We start from the raw sequence: 20712 nt of genomic DNA, 5'->3' as shown, positions 1-20712 counted from the left end.
ATTGGTGTTGAACACTACACCTTCTGGAGGCGTACAGATGGGTTTGTCCTATAAAGAGGCTCATGCACCAAGTCATCTCACACATGGTTATCAGCAGCTGGGAACGCTGCAGTTGTGAATTCACGACCGGAATCATCTGTGAACTTTGGAAACTGGACAAAAAATTATATTTAAATTTTTAAGTTGAAGTTTGAACTTAAGAACAGAACATCCATAGTTTCCTATCTGCACATTACTTTTGTTTAAGTACTACTCGCGCTTTGATTTGTATTACCTAATAATTAATTTGCTGTGGGATGAGACAACAGGGCGGTATTTACAGGGGGGCAGCCTACAACAGGAGGTTACAGTTGACTAATCGACCGATCCAAGAACAATTAGGCAGATTAGCTGACTATCAACATAATCGTTAGTTGCAGCCCTCGTTTACAGCTGCTGCATAGCTAAAGCAACCACCTAACTGGATAATCTGCCACACCCCTAGATTGGTCTTTTCCACACGTAATCAGCCTTTTCTCCTGATTGCATGTGTTACTTCATGGTCAGAGTCCATATTTGGCTGAGACTGTCATTTCTATATATCGACGTTCTTGTTGTTTTAAAGTAGCCTTGAGAAATAGTTCTCCAGCTTTTCTGAAGGTCTTTCTCTGGACACGGTCTCATCTTAGTCCAGTCCTTATACCTGACCATTCCCAGAGTGTTTTGTTTGATACTTAACAGACCTGCATGTAAAAAACCCGAAGCTGGACAGTGTGTGCACATAAAGACAGCTGAGGAAAGAACCATTTTAAATGGTCTCTTCAGCTGTGTGAGCAAAACCGTGATCCCAGGTAAAACACAGTTACAGTGCTGTTTTACATTTTTCAGCAACACAGTAATGTAATGTTTTACTGTATTAAATTTAGTAATCAGATTACAGTTACAATTATGTTGTTACTTGCATTACAGGGTTCTTTGATTATCTGCATGACAAACTCAACTCCAGCTCGTTGCAGGCGTCCACGACTAATGAAGTGCTCAGACTTCTTCCATGTAACAAAGCTGGAGCCCTCCGTGCTCACTGGGAGCTCCAGCGTTGCTGTCTCCACCCTCAGACCTGTGCCTCCACACCATCCTGTCTCGGAGGCCTACAGACGATTCCTCGGACTCGATGGCTTAGTTTGTTCTCTGGCATGCACCAAAAATATTTCTTACCCAATTACTCAGTTAAACATGGGAATACTCGATTGCTGAAACAGTCAATAGCTACAAGCCTAATGTTGTCACTTAAGCCATGTTCGAGGGAAGATCCTCCCTTGCGTGCACATCATGAAACGCTGCACACGTTCTAATGAGCTCTTGAAATGGAGCACAAACGAACATTATCTTCAACATCCTTTGTCCAGTATACCCACTGCACAAACCATCAGTCCATCCAGTCCATGACCACTGCAAACTAGAAGAAGCTTAGAGGAGATCTCTGATGTAATTCCACCCCCACCTCGAACCCATATGTCACTCGTTTTGCACACCTCACCACTGTCCTCATACATGTCCTGCACCACCCTCACAATCTTCTCTGCCACTCCTCATGCAGTACAACAGTTCCTCACACAGACACAGTGAAGCTCCTTCAGACCTCTTCTATAGCTCTGCATTAATATTCCCAATGCAAACATCACATCTGTAGTTCTCAGCATCAAGCCATGCTGCTGCTCACTGATCATCGCCTCTTTTCTTAAAAGCTCCGGACATCATGGTTGTTCATGAAGACTGCCACCTTTTATTTAAATATCTCGCTCTCCAGGATTGTGTTAAGCAATATTTATCCCAAACACCTCCACAGGTATGCAATTTGGACCAATCGCCTTTCCACATTTCATAGCTGCCCTGGCTTCCCCATTTTCTACATTCATCAGCTCCTCTGTCCACTCTGTCCATCTTCTCAGCCCACTTCTGAACTTTTTTGGACTTTTCCATTTCTGTCCTTGGTCACCTGCTACACATCTTTCCCCCTCAATCTCTCTCCCTAATAATAATAAATAATTTCTGCACACCTTTTGCATGTTGCATCAGTCCTTTTGAACAGTTATTGTAGGTGTTGCCAACAGTATGCAAAGTACGTCTGCTTCTCTGGCCAAGCAACAAACAGGTGTTTGGAAGTGCAAACCAAGTGCACTGGTGCCATTTTCATATTCATTTCATTTCTGTTCATCCTTCTAGTTATGCATTTAAGGCTCAGACCCAGAGCAACAATTCAATTCATACAAACACTCGATCAGAACAATAGATCTATCAGGACGTTGTGTCTTGTGTCTGACTCCGTGAGCCTCATAGAAAGGTCAGGTAAAAATACATTTGCTGAGCGACCCTTTTATTTAAATATCACAGTTTAAGTGTCTTCAGCTCGGCCATGAACCTACTCAACATAGCACAGTAAGTCAACTAGCTACCAAAACAGGACGTGTGACTTATAATACTCCCGGTCCTTTTACATAATTAATGACGGTTTTAGAATAAACAGGGAGTGGCCCAGCTGCTGACCATGTTTCTTCCTCCAGTTAAGTCACAAGAATGAGATGAGTGATAAAGGTTGCTCTTCTTACTATTCTCAGGATGAGAGACGCAATAAGAAGCGCTCCAACATGTCTCCCTTCTGCCAGCTGGCAAATACCAAAACCAAAATAGAAAAGTGTTATTTAGATATGTGGTTAAAAATAAGGCCGCTCACTACGCAGAGTCACTAAAAATGGGATCAAATTAGAAATTCTCGGGTCTTTGCCTCCTTCAGGTGACACGCAACTCCACACGGTGCTCTGTAGATAATCAGGTCGAAACCATTCAAGAATGTTCACATCAGGTCAACGAGAGGCCAAACCAACAGAGATGTAGCTGCTGCCATCCTCTTCAGCACAGGCACGTCTTTTAAATGATACACCTACACCTAAACTAAACTAGAAAAAATCCGTTACATACAGTAGGCATTTTGACCGCGTTGTCAAGCTCTGCCCTGCACTGTCTTCATTATTCAGACAGCACAGCTAACACTGGTCTACTGGCCAGAATCTGACGTAGAGTATAAAACATCTGATTTTTACTTAAGAGAATATAATAATACTGATGGTCAAAATCATCCTTTGCTGTGTTTATTTTATTTACTTAAATATAATAATTCGATATTGTTACTTAAGATACAAATGAAAAAAGTACTCGGTACACAAAATGGGATGAAACTAAAATGGAGCAGAAAACTTCAGTGATGTAATCACACCAGCGACAAAAACAGAGGAGCTACCATGAACTCAAACGTTTACAAGTAGGGATGGCACCGGTTCTGACATAAACGGTAGTAACCAGACGTTCTTCTCTGCGTGAGTAGCTTAATGTTGTTCGTGTGTAATTTACGTTGAGTAGGCTAACCACGTTATTACATTAATGCATGTAAGGTGAACTAGCAAACATCATCATAGCTACATGCGGCTGTCTTCTTGTTTGATGGCAGATACTCCCTTCACCCTGGCCAAAAAGGCTAAAATGACCAAAGAAAAAGTGGAAAACAGTTAAACATGAGAGGTTTAGGACAAAGTTTGTGTTTTTTCCATTGTTTAAGCACTGCTTCCTCTAGTAAGCGTGCAGTGATAGGAAGCTACCGCAAGTAAGAAATGGAAATACTGTTTGGGAATGCAACTGGAATTACTTATCTCAATATGGAGCCTGGATCTGTATCCCTCTTTACAAAGTGTAAACTGTGATGCATTAGACACAGTAGGCAGTGCACCAGAAATGATGATAGGTGGCTAGCATATTAGAAGACGATTAAGACTCAACTGAACCTGGTGAAAGCAAAGTTTTAACTCCAAATCACAGGAAGTACTGAGAGCTGACTAGTTTAAGTTTAAGAAACAACATGTTGTTAGTGGAGGTGCCCAGTGTTGATTGGCCCATCCTCTGATGAGAATACAGGTCAGAAAAGCTAAAGCTGCTGATCGTGGGCCTCATGGAAAAGGCCAAACATCAGTTTAGATCATCATGGTAATGGCAACTGGTTCTTATTTAGTGCTTTTCTACTCTATGTGAGCACTCAAAGCGCTTTACAACAACAATTTGGAAAGCAGCAGTCATGCTTAAAGTCCAGCGTTCACTACATCAAAGTAAAAGAGATTTCATGGCTTCATGGTTCAAGTATATCCACCATATCTATTTCTAATCAGGGCAAGCATGTCAACATGGAAAAACAACTTGCAATTCTAGGCTTGCCCCCACTATCACCTTCCATCCACAATATGAAGAGCTCTTCTGTTCATCGTTTTCTAAATGGCTCAATGAGAACGTAAACGGAGGTGTGCGGCTGGATGAAGGGCCTAGAAAGCTGCGAGTAGCTTCGAAGCTCTGTGCTGAACTGCGTGTGCTTGCTTGTGTGATGAGGTAGAAACAGTGATTCAGTGTGGGACTGTTGTGGTCCAGGTCCTGGCCTGCTTACAAACATGACACTCCTGGAGGGAGAGAGAGAGAATATCTGCCTAGTACTGAGAAACCTGCACAGTCTCTTTAAGAGACTGAGAGGCAGTCACAGCACTTCCTCACTCGGCCCCCCCCTCGCGCCTGTTCTGCCATTGGTTGAAGCGCGTTCTTTCTCTCTCAGCTGATTCGCTGTTGGTATCTAAGGGCTGGCTGGCCAGCACTCTATAAATAAACCCAGTGCTGTCTCAGCAGCCAGGCTACAATACTCATTAGCTACTTCTCTCTCCTCTTCTCCTTCTCCCCTGCTAAGCAAGTAGCTTCCAATAGCAGTCCTGGCTCTCAGCAACACTCTGACATACTCTCCCCTAGCAACTCAACCCACCCTACCAGCCGCTTTCTCCTCCCCCTCTTCTCCTCGTCATCTTTCCTACTTTCTCAAATCTCACTCCCTTCTGTCCTACTTATCCATCCATCATTCATTCATCCCTCACTTTCTCGCTTCACGACTTCAGTGCATCTCAAACAGCCATCTTTTCTATTCCTTTCCTGACTGCTGTTTCAATAATGAGAGAAACAAAGAGGAGTTACCTCAGGCAGCACAGCAACACACACCACAGTCAGAACAAGTTGGTCGTGTAAAGCAAACACTGTTCCCACTACAGCCCAGTGAAGAAAGGCCTCCTCATTATGGCAAACACAAAGACACCACCTTTCACCTTCTAAGGTTTGATACAATAATAGAAAATAACCTGGTCCTCAGCAGGGCTTGTGTTTGTGTGTCTGCACACCTGGCTGCAGTGAACAAAGGCGAGCACATGTGAATCCTGAGGTTTACTCTGAGCTTTGATGCTAAATTTTGTGCTGCTGAAAACAATAAGTTCTTAAGGTGTACATGTTAATAATTCATAATAATTAAATGTTCACCGCCCCAGGTCAGCGGCTCAGTTTCACTGGCCTTAAAAAAACTGTTATTTTTGTATTCAAAAAAAGTTGTATTCATATAATATTTTATTTTATTTCACTTTAAATCTGAAAAGATAACAACACAATGTTTTGAAAAAAGCATCGAAGCAAAACGTTTTGCCTCAAAGATTTTTATAATGAATGTGTTACTCGATGAATTGTGGCGCCTTAAGTCAACGCACAGTTTAACGGTCTAGGTGATGTTAAATGGGCTGGGATTGGCATCATCTGACCAGTTACACTGGTAACTGTATCAGCAGCTGAGTGATTTTACAGTAAACTTCACTCATAGAAACATAATACAGAACGCAGCTAACACAGCTGTGTATGAGGAATGGCACGTACAGGAGTGTAGTGTTCAAAGCGCTGTATGAATGTGTGTTTGAATCGCTTTGGTCAGTAAGACTGGAAAAATAAATAAATAAATAAAGTGTGGCCTATTTAAAGGCAGCAAGAAAGCCTGCAAAAAGGTCACTTGTGTGAATTAACAGACTTCTTAATATTATTATAACTTTATCATTAATCTATGGGAGAATCTGATGGTCCCATTAAATGCATGTTCTAACTTGCACAGCTTAGCTTTTACTCTCTCGGCTGCAGCCCGATGGTGCTGAATGGTTTAAAATGTTCAAATGTTTACAAAAAAACAAATAAAATCAAGGATCCCAGCCTATGATTCAGTAGGTTGTATGATTTCAGTCTCTCACATTATTGTGGAGGAGTTCTGGTCCACTCTTCATACAGCTTTGCTTCAGTTCATTGAAACTGGTGAGCTTTGAATGAGCCATTGCATCACCTTCAGACTGATGGGCAGCAACAGCCGCTTCTCTGAGATCACTGCTGATGTTGATCAGCAAGGACCAGATTATTTTTATGATGTCTTGATGTAAAACCTTTAACATTTTACCATTAATGTGTATACACACATGCCAGCGATCAGAGTAGAGTCAGATCTATTCAACTCTACTGTACGCTGACATGACATCCAACAATAAAACACTACATGTGTTGTACCTGTACACGGAGGACTGACATGCAACTCATGGAACTAGCAGCTCATGTTCTCTTGGTATCCATCATACCACACACAGCTTCATCCTACAGAAACTGGACTTCTGTTTCTCTCTCCACAGACAGGAAGGTGGGCGAGTTAGGGGAATGACATGGAGAAAAGTGACCAGGTGTACTCAAACCTGGGACCCCTTCTCTTGGTTCACACAACACTGGCTGTCAGAGAAGTAACATACCACATGTACTGTTGCTGTATTTAAAGTGTGTTGAGCAAACGGCTCCTTTTTTGTTTGCACTATGACAACCACAAATTTCTTGCTTGTGTAAAAATCTGGTAAATGAACTGCAAATAACGCTTTTCTACTCTGAGCATTTGCTTTAGTCAACTTGCCTCAGACATTCCCACAAAATCCTTTTTCTATGCGAGTGCCTTCCATCTACCATTCACAGACATTCATACTCTGATGGATGCATCAGACAGCAACTTGGATTTAGTATCCTTCCCAAGGATATTTGGGATGCAGACTGGAGCAGCCAGGGATCGAACCACCAACCTTCTGATTAGCAGATGATGTGCTTTACCTCCTGAGCTACAGCCCCCCCCCCCCCCAAAAACCCCTCTAAAACGTGGCAATAATTATGATGAAAGCAAATGATAAATAAACCCAGGAAATGTCCTCTACCTGCCACACACATCTGAACAAAGATGATAAAGTCTGAGGTGGATGGCCATACATCAATATCGCTGGGCTTCTTTTCTAACCACCAATGTTCACTCTAATAATGCTAATGCATTACTCTGGTACAAGAGCCTCTCACCGTCTGTACAGACTTATTTTGCACTTGAAAATGGGGCTAATTCTTGAGTCTGTTATCCACTCTGTCCCAAGCTTTTAACACAGACATTAGAGTTTATTAGGAATGCCATATTTGTAGGTTGATGCTCTGCAGCATCAGACATGATGACCTGACAGTGACAGCTCGATCAGTACTTGAAGTCGATGAGGAATTAGAATCTCTGGATAAATATCAATACTTGGCCCTTACCTGTACTGTGGTCATGACCAGTCTGAAGCAAATGTGCTACTGGTCCTCAGCAATGTCACAACACTCAACTCTGATTCAAGCCGTTCTGTCTGTAGCCATAAGTTCTTTTTTAAGAGTAAGCGCCGCAGCAGCAACAAAGCAAACAAATGTCTGTCTTTTTAAATGTTCAACGGTAACATCAATCCTCTAGTACAAACCTCCGAACTATCAACTGGGCATGGGTTTTGCAGCAGCCCACAAATGCTGCTGTAACATGCCAGCAGATGGCAGACTGTTACACCTACTGTGTGTGCCACTAGCACAACAAGAGTTATGGATTTCAATTCTGTGAATGCTTTACATAAGTGACACAGCTGGTTCCTGAAGTAGTCCTACAGGCACTCCATACACAACAGATAATTACAAAGAAACACAGCTACTGCTCTGAGCAAACAGGTCCATGAAATCCTTGGAATGTTCCACACAGTCGCTCTGCACCTGTTGTTTGGGACAACAGCGCACTGTAGTCAAGAAGCACCAGCATGTAGTGAGTTTGAAAAGGTAGCTGATGACCCGAGATGCATCAGCTGGAACATGAGTGTGTTTGTGAACATTAGACAGAAAAGTGCATGTATGAATGTGACTGGGTCAGTGAGGCTTTCATGAAAGCACCAGTCCAATGATCATTTTTCAATCAAAAGATATTGACAAGAAACTATTTTTCAACAATTTCAAACAAGGAATTTTACACAGAAACCAAAACTATGACGACATCAGTTACCGTATTTTCACGACCATAAGGCGCACTTAAAAGTCTTAGATTTTCTTCAAAAAGTGCGGCGCGCCCTATAGCGCGGTGCGCCCTATGTGTTGTAAGGAGGACGTAGTAGAGAACACCATGAGAACGTTAAAGGGTGAAGTGTGGGCGTTGATCGTATATACCGGGACAATCGCACATACCTGTATAAAAGAACAGGTATGTGCATTATGCAGGACATTGTTGTTTTAACAACCATGAAAATGGCAAAGAGACACGCTTATGAAGCACAGTTTAAACTGAAGGCCATCAGCTACGCGGAGGAACATGGAAATCGAGCAGCGGCGAGAGAATTTAAGATTAACGAATCGATGGTTCGCAAATGGAGGAAGCTGGAAAACAAGCTCCGACAGGTCAAGAAAACGCAGCTGAGTTTCCGCGGACATAAGGCGAGGTGGCCAGAGTTGGAGGAAAGACTCGAGCGGTGGATCATCGAGCAAAGAGCGAGCGGGAGAAGCGTTTCGACGGTCACCATTCGGCTAAAAGCAGTTTCACTTTCACTTTTTATGAAACTGTGCCATTTTTCCATCCGGACCAGGACTACGGTAGCGCAGCAACTTCCAGCGGATTATAAGGAAAAGCTGGCCATCTTCCGCTCCTACTGCAGCAAACACATCGGCGACAAAAACATCCAGCCCAGCCACATCACAAACATGGACGAGGTGCCGCTCACTTTTGACATCCCGGTGAGTCACACTGTGGAGAAGAAGGGGACCAGCACGGTAGCGATACGCACAACGGGGTATGAAAAGTCTTCTTTTACTGTTGTGCTTGGCTGCCATGCTAATGGACAGAAACTGCCGCCTATGGTGATTTTTAAGCGAAAGACTTTGCCTAAAGAGAAGTTTCCAGCAGAAATCATCATTAAGGCAAATGAAAAGGGCTGGATGGATGAGGAAATGATGAAAGACTGGCTGAGGGAGGTGTATGTAAGGAGACCAGGTGGTTTTTTCCACGCAGTTTCACTAAGAGTGGAAGGCAGCGCCGGGCGAGTTACGCCACAATTTGCCAATGGATTGTAGATGCTTGGGCTAACATGTCTGCTGGCACTGTTGTTCGAGCTTTCGCAAAAGCCGGCATCATTTCCGAGGAGCCGCACGGCACGGAAAGTGACTCTGACAGTGAAGAAAGTGAACCTGGCATGTTTGATGGAGATTTAGCGCAGCTGTTCAATTCAGACACAGAGGATGAGGACTTCGATGGGTTTGATTGATGATAAAAATGTGAGTACCAAACTTTGTTTTGCTCCTGCTTTATTTTTAAATACTCATACGGTACTTGTATGCGCCCTATGATCCAGTGCGCCTTATGTGTGTGTTAAATACAGTAAGGGCACACATAACTGAGACTGCGCCTTTTAGCACAGTGCGCCTTATGGTCGTGAAAATACGGTAAATGAGGATTCAATCTAAAAGGCAGAGCACCCTAGTCTTTCATTTTGGATCCATGTGTTGGATGATGCTTTTTAGCTCCATCTGCAAAAAACATGCAAAACAAAGGAAAACAAATGAAAGAGTATGTTTAGAAAGGATAGTGTTGCACTCCTCTGGTAGTTTTCAGAGACTCTATGAATCAATGTGAATATTAACTGACGGCCCAGCAGTTTAGTAAAGGCACCTGCATGGTTGTCAGTCCTGTGGAGAAAGGACAGACAGCAGGTTGTTTTCTGTCACAAACACACTCTGTGGGCTCCTCTTGCTTTTGCTCTTGTTGGTCCTTCAGCTGGCTGGAGAAGACTGAAGTTCTAACACGCACACAAAGCTGCGTCTACTGCAGCCACACTCTGTCCTTTCCCCACGTCAACTATGCTGTCAATCCCCTGGAATGGCACACTGCACACTCAGAATCTTTCACTCTGTGCAGCCGAATAGCAACACAAAGACACTAACGAGCAACCTTGAACCCTGATTAAGACACTGGACATTAGGTGTGAGCCATATGGCCTCAAAATAAAACCACGAGTTATCAGGAAAAGTTTGCAACAACTTGTTTTATTGATGCGTGCAGCTTGCATTTACAAGTGCACGTTAATATAACTCATTTTGTAATGAGTTACTGTCACTGATGACACACTGCCAGGTTTGAATCGTGAACCTACTGAAATAAGCAGCAGCAGCATGATAGTGACACAGTCTTAGCTGAATGTAAGCACAAAAGCAGGTTAGATGGATTTCGCCCTGGAAATTTCCAGCAAACGTATTAAATTACTAATTAAGACTTTAATTTAACAATAAAGTAACTTCATCCTTGTAATGCTTCAGTATTGTTACAAAATACACAATCATACATGATGCAATAAAAGTGAAAAATCATTTCTAGCTAGGATGTTGTCGTTTTTTTGCTCATGGATTTCCATTTCAGACATGGACATGTTTTAATGGTTTAATGCACATCTGTCAAAAACCCACCAAACCCTTTGATGATAGCATTGTATCTTCTAGATGAGGTAGGTTTCATGTGTGTGTCTGCACCTTGAAGTGTATTAGTGAATGAGTAGTTTTAAAAGAGTACGTTAGGCTACAACAAAGAAAAGTGAGCATATTAGCTAGAGCTTACACTGTGATGCTAAATGTTGTGCTGCTGCAAACAAGATGTTAGATGCTCAGGATGAATGGGAATTGTAATTCAGTGTCCAACATAAGAGCACCAGGTGCTCCAGAGTTCTACTGACCTGCCAAAAGACTTTTCTATTTATATTGGAAAACACAGTTTTATTAATATTTGATTTCATTTAGCTTTAAAACTGAAAAACAATGTTACAAATGCTTTGAAATGTGGTCTAGTACACCCCCATCAGACTCCCCTCTACTACTGCTCTCTTAGCAACGTAGAACTTTAGGTTTTTTGATTTGACCTATTCAGAATACGTTTGGTTAGTTTCTGGTGTGACTTTGCTTGTTGCACTGTCATTTTAATTTGTTTCAATATGGGCTGAATTTCTTTTATTGTTGTAAAGTGGGTGATATTTGCACAGGAAGATTTCAGAGAACTTCCAACACAAACAGCAGTTGAGCAGACATCCCAGCCTCAGTAAACATCATGGCCGTGCTGATCGGTTTGACACAGACTAAAGGAAGACGCTTCCACTCCAAGTTTTTAGCTCATTTTGGCTGTTTTACGTTGTGCCAGTTTTGTAAGCACACATTGTTATTTCATTTATGTGCGTTTGTAGTCTGACCATTCAAACTAACTGCATGCCACATTTAGCTCATTACCCATGTTAATAATCTCACGCACATCAGTGCTTTATGCACGTTGCATTCACGAGTACAGTTGATTAGAATCACCAATGAAGCTAACAGATGTCTGCACTGTGGGAGGAAGCTAAAACACTGTCCTAAACACTAATCACATCTTTTCCAAAAGTCTGCTTATTATTTTGACTTGAGTTCAATTTGTTAACTTTGATCCTCGTCTATGGGCAGTCGTGCCCTCACTTCCAAATGGCCTCTCCAAGTGTTGAGCTTTTCTCTGTAGGACACTGGCCTGTTTGTACCTCTGTATTGTGTGTCAGATATCGCCTGTCATAATACCAGGACACATTTTAGGTGATATAAACATGTCAAAATACAATATAATAGCAAGCAACGGCATCCAGTTACATTTCGTAGCGCACACAACGGCACAAGCTAAGATATTACTGAGAGACAGAAACGTGTCCGTCTCCAGTGAGCATTTAGTCAATCAAAACTGAGCTTCTTGAACAATCTCACAATACTTGGAAAAATATGCAAAAAAGTAACAAACCATGTGACTCAAACACACACTATCGAGTACAGCCTGGCTATGACAGCGTGCAAGGAAGAGATCCTGGCAGCTGCTGATGTGCAAACACAACTCCACCAAGCATCGCTGCAACATTTCAGCTAGCTGCCCTCCATATGACAGGAGGAGCAAACAGCGTGATGATGTAGTTACATGGTGCAAAAGCAGCTCGTTAAATAACTTGACCCAAAATACAGAAGCCTGAAGATATGTTTTAATTGTAATCTTATTGTGCAGATTCTTGAAGAGTTACAGAGTGAAGTTAGTTATTGTTAAACTAAAATGGCGGGATATACTTTTCCTTTAAAATTTCCTTTGTTGTCAATGTCAGTAGCTGCTGGAAAAGAAGGATGGAAAATGCAGTTTTGTTTGCACTTAAAAATACAGCTGCGCCAAGCTGCAGTTAATAACAAAACATCAGTATTTGTTTTCTATACTGTCAAACATATCACAGCTTTCCTTTAAATGCTGTAATATATATATATATATATATATATGTCAGAGATCTCTGTCCAGAAGAGCGCAGACCTAGGAACAGCTAAGATACTGTGCAGGACCCTCAAGCTCCCAGGCTGTGGTAGAGGACCCGAGCTTGAAGGATTGACTGCCCGCAGGGGCGAGTGGGGAATTTTATATATATGTATATAACAACTAAAAGCAGAAATCCAACTACAGGCCAACGTCAGGCAGCTAGCATACATATAACTGCTAGCAGTAGACAGAGATACTTGTGTAGGCTACATTAAAGGCTATACATAGGTTCACTGCACCAGCATAGATCAAGTAGAAGCATTTGCTTTTGTGTGTGTGTCTCTGTGTGTGTGTGTGTGTGTGTGTGTGTGTGTGTGTGTGTGCGCGCGTCTGTGTGTAATTACACAGTCTCATTTGAACCAGGTAACCTTTCATTGTCATTTGGTTTAACAAAGTCCTAAAGGCACACTAGGTCCAGACTGTCTCACGTGGTGTTGCTCATTACTATTAAAGGTCTGACTAACCAATCTTTGCTAAACATCAGGTATACATGGACTACTGAGCCTAAGAACATCAAGGCCAAACTTTGGCATGTTTAATCTCAACCCAGAGGTAATGCACTGCAAGGACTCTAGATTTACCATCAAACACGTGTGATATAGATGTTGTTCTTACAACAACAACAACAACAACCCACTGAGAGAAACACTGACCTGTGTGAACACATAACTCAAGTCCACTCAGGTGCAGAGTATTTGGCAGGAGTGGAACGGTGGATCAAACACAGGAAACAACAACATGAAACAACTTGCACTTGCTGGTGAATAAAATGTTATAAACTCACTGACTGGAGAAACAGCAATGAGAAGTATTAAGATGCTTTAGCGCTGACCCATCTGAAATCTTCATGCAAGTAGAAGTATTCACTACATCAGCCGGCCCTCTGGTCTAGTCCTCACAGTTGTGTTGCAAGAAGCACAGACAGACCTCAGAGCAATTATAATTCATGCTGACCATGTGCTAGAAAACAAAAGCCATTTGTTGCACTTTCTGAACACTACTAAATAAAAACTGAAAAGTTACGGCCCATCAAAACCATTCTTTTTGTTTATTTGCTTTTTTAAGCCCATCGAAACGCTAACGGTCCGACTGTAGACAGACATGTGGCCACTTTTAGAACGCCGGGGTCACACGCCAGGACCCTGACACAGTCAACGCACAATTTAAAGTCAACACATGCTCCTAACATTGTGTATATATAAATGATCACAAATGACCACACACACAGGTTACTATACTGTGAGTAAAGAAGAGTTTCCACTGTTTTGAAATCAGTGGGATTGTGTATATTCTGGTGTGTACTAACTCTTGTTCTTGCGGAGCAGGGCTGAGGCGATCCAAGGTTCTGACTGGACCATCCTGCAAGTGGGCACAGTCTGGTCTTCCACAGATGATGACGTGACAACCATGGAAATGCTTGGAAATGTCCAACGCAGCAGGGAAACAGTGTCAATCAAAACGCTGTGACAGACGAGCAGAACTCGTGCGGGTCAGGTAACTGTCATCAATCCCAGAGTTTGCTTCAAAAGTTTACATCCAACTAAAAAAGGAATCTTGACGTGGTGGGAAACCAACCAACCAACCAATCAAAAGGCACCGTCTTCTCTGGCTTGTTTTAAAAAAAATGTTTTTTTAAATCTTTTGTGACTGTGGTTTCTAAGGCAACCAAATGGTGTACAGGCAGCTTGTCTCTCGGAAGTAAAAATATAAAGGATGTAATTTCTGTCTTTTGTGGTGTTACACTATATATAGATCTCTCATGGTACATATAGATATATATTCTGTCTCTCTGCAGACATGGGAGTGGAAGGGAAAGAATATTTGGTTAGTCAGGTCAGTTTTTCGTTAGGTTGGTTTTGGCAGTTTCATGCATTCTTTCTGTGCGCTGGAGGCGTATATCACTCCAGGTCGCTGGTGACTGATCTTTCAGGTAGTCAAAAGCAAGTGTTTTATCGAATCTAGTGTCTACTGCGATCACGCGTTGAGGCCAAACGTCCCAGGGATAAAGGCATAGAGTCTCTTTGATACGTTCAGTAAGTCCTGGCCAGAATAAACCAAAAGTAAGTAGCTAGTTCTTCAGCCATTTCAGGAGCAATCCAGAACGGGCTTTGTGTCCGCTGAAGATTTGACTAGTGGAGCACAGGACTGCTAGTTTTGCCAGGTTCCTTAGACTACATGGTCAGTATGGTTCAAGCACATCTTTTATTATTTATTATTATGCAGCAGAGTATGTCCAGTTGTTGCTGTTTTTCCAGACTACTTATAAGCCACCTCAACTAGCTGTAAGTGGAACCTGTGCTAACCAGGCTCGCCAAGCATACTGCCAGGTGGACGAGCGAGGTAGGATGATAGATGGGATGGAAGAGAAGGAGATGGAGGGGAGTTGGGTTTCCAGCTGCCTGCTTTTACCCCATCCCTGACACTAAAAATAGCCCCAATTACTGGTGCTTTCTGGGGGACTCGTTGCCAGACAGAGTAGGACAGCACAGAGTGATGTGATCACTCAGACTAATCCAGTGACACAAACAGCCTGCACCGAGAAAGTCACACAGTATATTCAGCCTGAGCCCCACGGAGTCCTGTGCCGTTTCCCTTCAAAGCCTACAGCAAGAGGTGGCTGCCCTCTGTCAGGCTAAAAAGGCGCCCTTTTATTAGCCAAACAATATTAGTATACACTCAGCCTTAACAAGAAGCACTTTTTTGCGCAATCCAGTGCGCCTTGTTGCTTCAGAGGTGTGTAGCTCCACACAAAGTTACTCTAACTGTACTTGAGCATTCGCGAGTCAACGGGACCGCCGGCTGGCGCAAAGTGACGAACCACCAGCACGGGAACACTTCACCTCAGCCGAGGAACTCTTTCAGCTCCGATTCAGAAGCGGAGGAAATCTCGAGAGGCAGTATAGCTCCAGCGTCTGTGCGCTGGGGCCGAATGTTCCCCGCGTTAGACAAAAGCCGACGACGGGCCGCGTTACACTCCGAAACACCGGCACAATAACACGGTCCAGGAAGAGGTCGAGTCTCTGAGGTAATTACTCGCTAGTAATATCGCAAACAACGACTGAACTGCAACAAGCCAAAACTTCAGAGTCGCCTCGGAGTAAACAAAAGAAACCAATTCCAGAGTTCCTGAGCTTGCTGCCTTTCGCTTCTTGACGGGCCCACTCGTCAGTCTGCTTCCGCTTTCTTCTCTCGCGCTTACTGTCCTCGTATACTCGTCCTTCTCAGAACGGGAAAAATAGTTTTATTCCTTCAAGGTGGAAACCTTCTCCGGGGCGATTGTGAGTCATATTTTTCGCCCGTTTCCTTCTCCGTTAGACAGAATCTGTGCGCCTCTCCCACACGCTCCCCCACCCTGCGATAGGGACTGTACCATGTGCCGGTGGCAGGGGTCGGGGCTGGTGTGTCTGGCACAGATACACCGAGTACTATTAATACCAGCAGACCTGCGAACACAGGTTAAACACGTGGCATTGTGGACGTTCCACACAGACTGTCATATCAACTACCAAAAGTATTTCAAATAACTATACGAAACAGCATCAACAAATCAAGTGAGTTAGCGGTACAGCTGCCTTCCCTCTGACAGCAGTAGTCTGCTCCAAGCAAACCTCTCCCGTCCTGTCCATTTATAGTAACAGCGGGATATATATACTGGAAGTTTATACACAGGCATACATGGACAACGTTCACTGAAAATCGAAAAACGATTGAACATTGTATACACGGGACAGCTTTGACGGACGACTGTTTTACATAACATTAGTCCGTGTTAACAGTGTTAAAATGAGTGAAACAGATAATCTCTGTTTTACTTCAAACTACATCAACCTTAGTTTGTTCTCGGTGGACAGCAGCCTGTGAGACCGTAAAAACGAGTAGTTAAATGACAGTTTAATTAATGCGTTATTCGGTTGTCAGAAATGAACCAAATGCCACGTTTATGTTGCTACCGTGTAACACACAAAGGCTCTTTTTGTTCTGGCTTTCAAAATGTTCTAACTTCTCTGTACTCTGGCAGTCGTAGCCTCTACCCTCACTCTGCACGCACACTCTCTGTTGCTACCCGACGCCATGGCAGCTGCAACGCAATTGGCTACATAAAGTCCCATCCCCTGCTGTAATTGGGTAGCAACGGCTCTGTGGGCGGGGCGGTCAGCTTAGTTTCCCTGGGTCTCTTCTGACGGCGCGGTGCGAGGCAGTGGTGACGCGGAAATAGTTTGAAGATGTCAGGTAGAAATGGAAAGAAGGACAGGCAGACCGAAATGGTGGGGGTGGAAATACAGCGGGGGAGAGAAAGGGGCAAAAGGTTCCAATAAGCACATGGTCACTGAGTGACTTTACAGCTGAGAGGTTTGACTTGTCTTTACAAACCAGCCAAAGCTAAAAGTTGTTCCTGTTGCTATCCGAGCATTCTGGCTAAATCAAGCACAATGCTGCCTGGGAACAGCACAGTGTTAGAAACCAGCTGATAGCTCCTTGCTTTAAAATCACCCTCAAACTCAGCTGCCTCAACAAATGTGTCAGTGCTCATCAGTTTTTAGGATTTGTTTTAAATACAGGCTGACTCTCGAACTGGTGTTGAATGAAGTCATATATGGTTTTTAAAACAGTAACAGCCTAACTAGTCCACAATAGCTTTGTAATCACCTCCCAGTGCTTCATCATTCTAAATGTAGTGCCCTTTCAAAAGGGCAGAATCTTCTGTCACGTCTACTGGTTACTGTTGGACTTCACATCCTGATTGTTGTATTGGTGTTATATTTCTGTTATTTTGAGATGACTCCGCTTATTAGCTCCAGTATGTAATTCATTTATGGGCAAATGCTGTTGATATAGTCCTATGAAGGGCATGCTACAACAACAGACAGATACTCTAGTTCTGAACACCAAGCTAAATTTCACACCAAATGTATCAGAAAGTCCCCAATTTATGCCTTTGCAATGTTCCTCTGACTGCAGCCATCTCCAAAACACTTGGGGTCCAATTTCCCTCACAATCACATGATGAAAAACAGCAGACCAATCACAGTTAAATTAAGACAGCCTGGCTAAATAATCAAATTTGCATTTTTAAAAAAATCAATGAAAATAAAAGGCATAACAGACAAATGCAAGACAGTGGCAACAGGGTATTACATGAAGATTTATTGCTACAGGTGCTCTACTTCAAAAATGACTCATGCCCAGCTAAGGTTGACTGGGCCTGTGTAGGAACCAGTGCAATGTAAAGCATGCTACAAAGGGGAAAGTGCAGGCCCCCAAAGTTCTACAGGAAGACAGTGGTTTGGCGGGTATGATGGTTTTAGTAAATATGATCTAACCTAAAGCAAATTTCTCCTGAACAATGATTAAGCTGATATTTGGGTGCAAATGCCAGAAATCTCACTGGATCTAAAGCTGGAAATAAAAATAAGAAAAGCCCCAAACTAAGCTGTAAAACCAACAGTGAATAAAAGAGGCAGATCAGGATTTATAATAAAGACCGATGAGTAAGGAAGGTTTATACCTTACAGCCAGATGTATCCATAACAATTAAAAAGACAGCTTTTCACTGTCCTACCACAGTGCAGACCTGGACAGCTTATATGTGACCTTCAAAATAAAAGCAACAAAGGTGTATTATAATTTCCATAAAAGTAAAAAGAAACAAACAAACAAAAAAAACCCTCCTGATGAGGAGTTTATCAAAGACTGTGTGACTCAAAGACTGCTAAATAAACCCTGAGCATTAGACAACATGCCCCTCTTCAGCTGAACCATAACAAAGTGGACAGAGAAGGTGGGAAATCTTCAGTTTTGACTTTCTCCTTGACACTGGACGAGAACTTTCAGATTTGAGACACAGCCCAGTTTCTCATTTTTGTATGTGGGATTACAAAAGTGTTTGATATTACGGATAGGCTGGGGCTGAAATGGATCAAACTGGCAGGTGTTACAACGATGGCTGTCCAAATCTGATAGAAACAAAACACGTTTGAAGCAGGTGCAAGAAAATGAAGCCAGAAATGAAAACAGGTATTTTTGCATTTATCATACACCAGCAGATGTTGTATAGCATAGTGTTGATGTTAAAATCAAAATAGTTAACTTCATTAGGCAAGAGCAATGATCATAGACAGTTTATTGAGCATCTGGTGACATAGGCTACCACACATCTGGTGGCTCAGCCAAAGTGATACAAGAGTTTTGTGAGAAGTAAGGCAAGGACATCCCAGATCTCCCAGATGCAGAGTGGAAGGGCGATGGTGCATTTGCTCAGACCCTGAACCTGACTTTAATGAACTAGTTCAAGCCCAAATCAGAGATGTCTCTCAGGGGATAAGGAGAAAGAACTGAACAAAATGAGAGATGAAGCAACCGAATTACAATTAAAATAGCAGTAACACTTTATATAAAGTTAAAAGTCACATGCACATTTTGTTCATAATTGATTTTAGGAAAACTGATTATATGTTGGTTTTTGCTGTGCTGATTTCACATTTTCATTGGCCAAGGACAAACAGCACTATGACAAAGTTGACGTCAAACTGATGTTACATCTGCTGTCACTAGCAGCACTGCAGGTCATGCACCTCTTAATGCTTGTAACCTGTCATGCTGTGCTGCTACCACTGATTTGAACACGCAACTGTATAATCAGTGCAAAGATCAGAGATTCACAGATTATACAGAAAGATATGCTGCAACAGTTTGAAAATCGGAGATTTTTTGGAAAAAAACAAAACAAGCTGTAAACAGTTTCCTTGCATCCAGTTTTAGGTGTTTCTCCTGCTGTAGCACTGCTGATGGGAGTTACTGTCTGAGAGGCGACGCCCATTATTCAGTGATGATGTTAACGGCGATGTGCGAAGCAACTAATGACAATTTAATTGTAGCATCTACTCTTACCAGTAGGTGATAAAAATTAATACTGATTATAAACAAGTTTATCTTATTGGTACTCCACAACAGACCTGGGTTTTTATGTGGCCCTTTGGGAGAATGAATTGCACAACCCAGAGCTTATAACAGTTCTACTCTCACGATGCAGTCCGCCACCCTTCAAAACTATCAAAACAAAAACATTTAATACAAATATCTAAACTATGACATTTATATACAACAAGTCTTGACTCACATTTCTTTATATTTATCGTCCAAGGAGCCAGAGTTACTTGTCATTTTTTTTCACAGTGGTCTTAAGCAAAACTTCTTCTACTTTCTGAAGGTCTTTCAGAGTTTTTATTTGGACATTGGCTTCTTTTTCACTTGTTTTTAGTCCAACACTTGTACCTGACCACTTTCAACACTGCATCTTGATATCTGGCCCACGAAACATAAAAAAGTACTTAACAGACAGTTCAGCAAATAACCAGTTTTAATTGTTCTCTTTAGGCAATTTTATAATAGCAGCCTTTTGCAAAAAACTCATCATTTGTTCTCATTCTTTTAGTTGACTCAATTTAAAAAATGCAAATATAGGCATTAAATGGTATTTTTGAAGTAGCAATGTGATTCCCAAAAAGCTATTAGCTGAAAACTATCATATCTTAAGAGAGTGTTTGCAGTGTCCTTAAAAAACTGAAGGTGGACAAGGGAAGGAGTCCAGTACAGACATGAACCTTGACTGCGAGATGCATCTACTATCCACTGAAGCCTCATCAGGAATGGTCTCAGTAGAAGGGCTGCTGTCAAGAAACCATTTTTAAGGAAGAAAAATGGGAAGAAAAGACTGAGGTATGCCAAATTACACAAGAACTGGACTGAAAAATCAGGGGAACAGGTCTGACGGAGTGGTGAATCCAAATGTAATAATCAGTTCAACTTGAGATCAGTATGTATGAGGAGGTCAAGGGAAAGGTCCAAATGTGAGCTCTGTCATGGTTTAGGGTGCATGTCACTCAGTGGTTTTAGAGATCCTGTCAAAATTGATGGAAGTATAAATGTAGAAAAGCATTCGGATTCAGTCGGGAAAAGGTTTGGTTTTTCAGCAATGATCCAAAACACACTGCCATTGCAGTAAAAGCATAGTTGGATAGAAAACATCACAATGATACACTATCAGTCGTGGATTGGGTTCCCTCAGACCTCATCATTAAAACAGGATAAGATAAGATACGCTAAGATGAGCTTTACTGCCATTGTAAGCATGAGCATACAATGAAATTGGAAACATACAA

The 20712-nt window shown here is 42.3% G+C and overlaps 1 protein-coding gene across 2 annotated transcripts in view; it reads right to left on the bottom strand.

Annotated features, from left to right (window-relative positions):
* The window catches only part of dyrk1b (dual-specificity tyrosine-(Y)-phosphorylation regulated kinase 1B), a 58828-nt gene that overhangs the window by 15982 nt on the left and 22134 nt on the right, over positions 1 to 20712 (bottom strand). The window contains exon 1 of one of the 2 annotated variants that reach the window (XM_004571315.6): positions 13860 to 15903. The exons of the other annotated variant lie outside the window; for it this stretch is intronic. Coding sequence (XP_004571372.3) covers positions 13860 to 13962 — 103 coding nt within the window. The 5' untranslated portion in view covers positions 13963 to 15903. Of the gene's footprint in view, positions 1 to 13859; positions 15904 to 20712 lie in introns of those variants that run through there. 2 annotated transcript variants of the gene reach the window in all.

Source organism: Maylandia zebra, linkage group LG11 (assembly GCF_041146795.1).
Source record: "Maylandia zebra isolate NMK-2024a linkage group LG11, Mzebra_GT3a, whole genome shotgun sequence".
In the NCBI taxonomy this organism is placed as follows: domain Eukaryota; kingdom Metazoa; phylum Chordata; class Actinopteri; order Cichliformes; family Cichlidae; genus Maylandia; species Maylandia zebra.
Note: the sequence above shows the minus strand (reverse complement) of the source record. Positions and strands in the feature narration are given on the sequence as shown.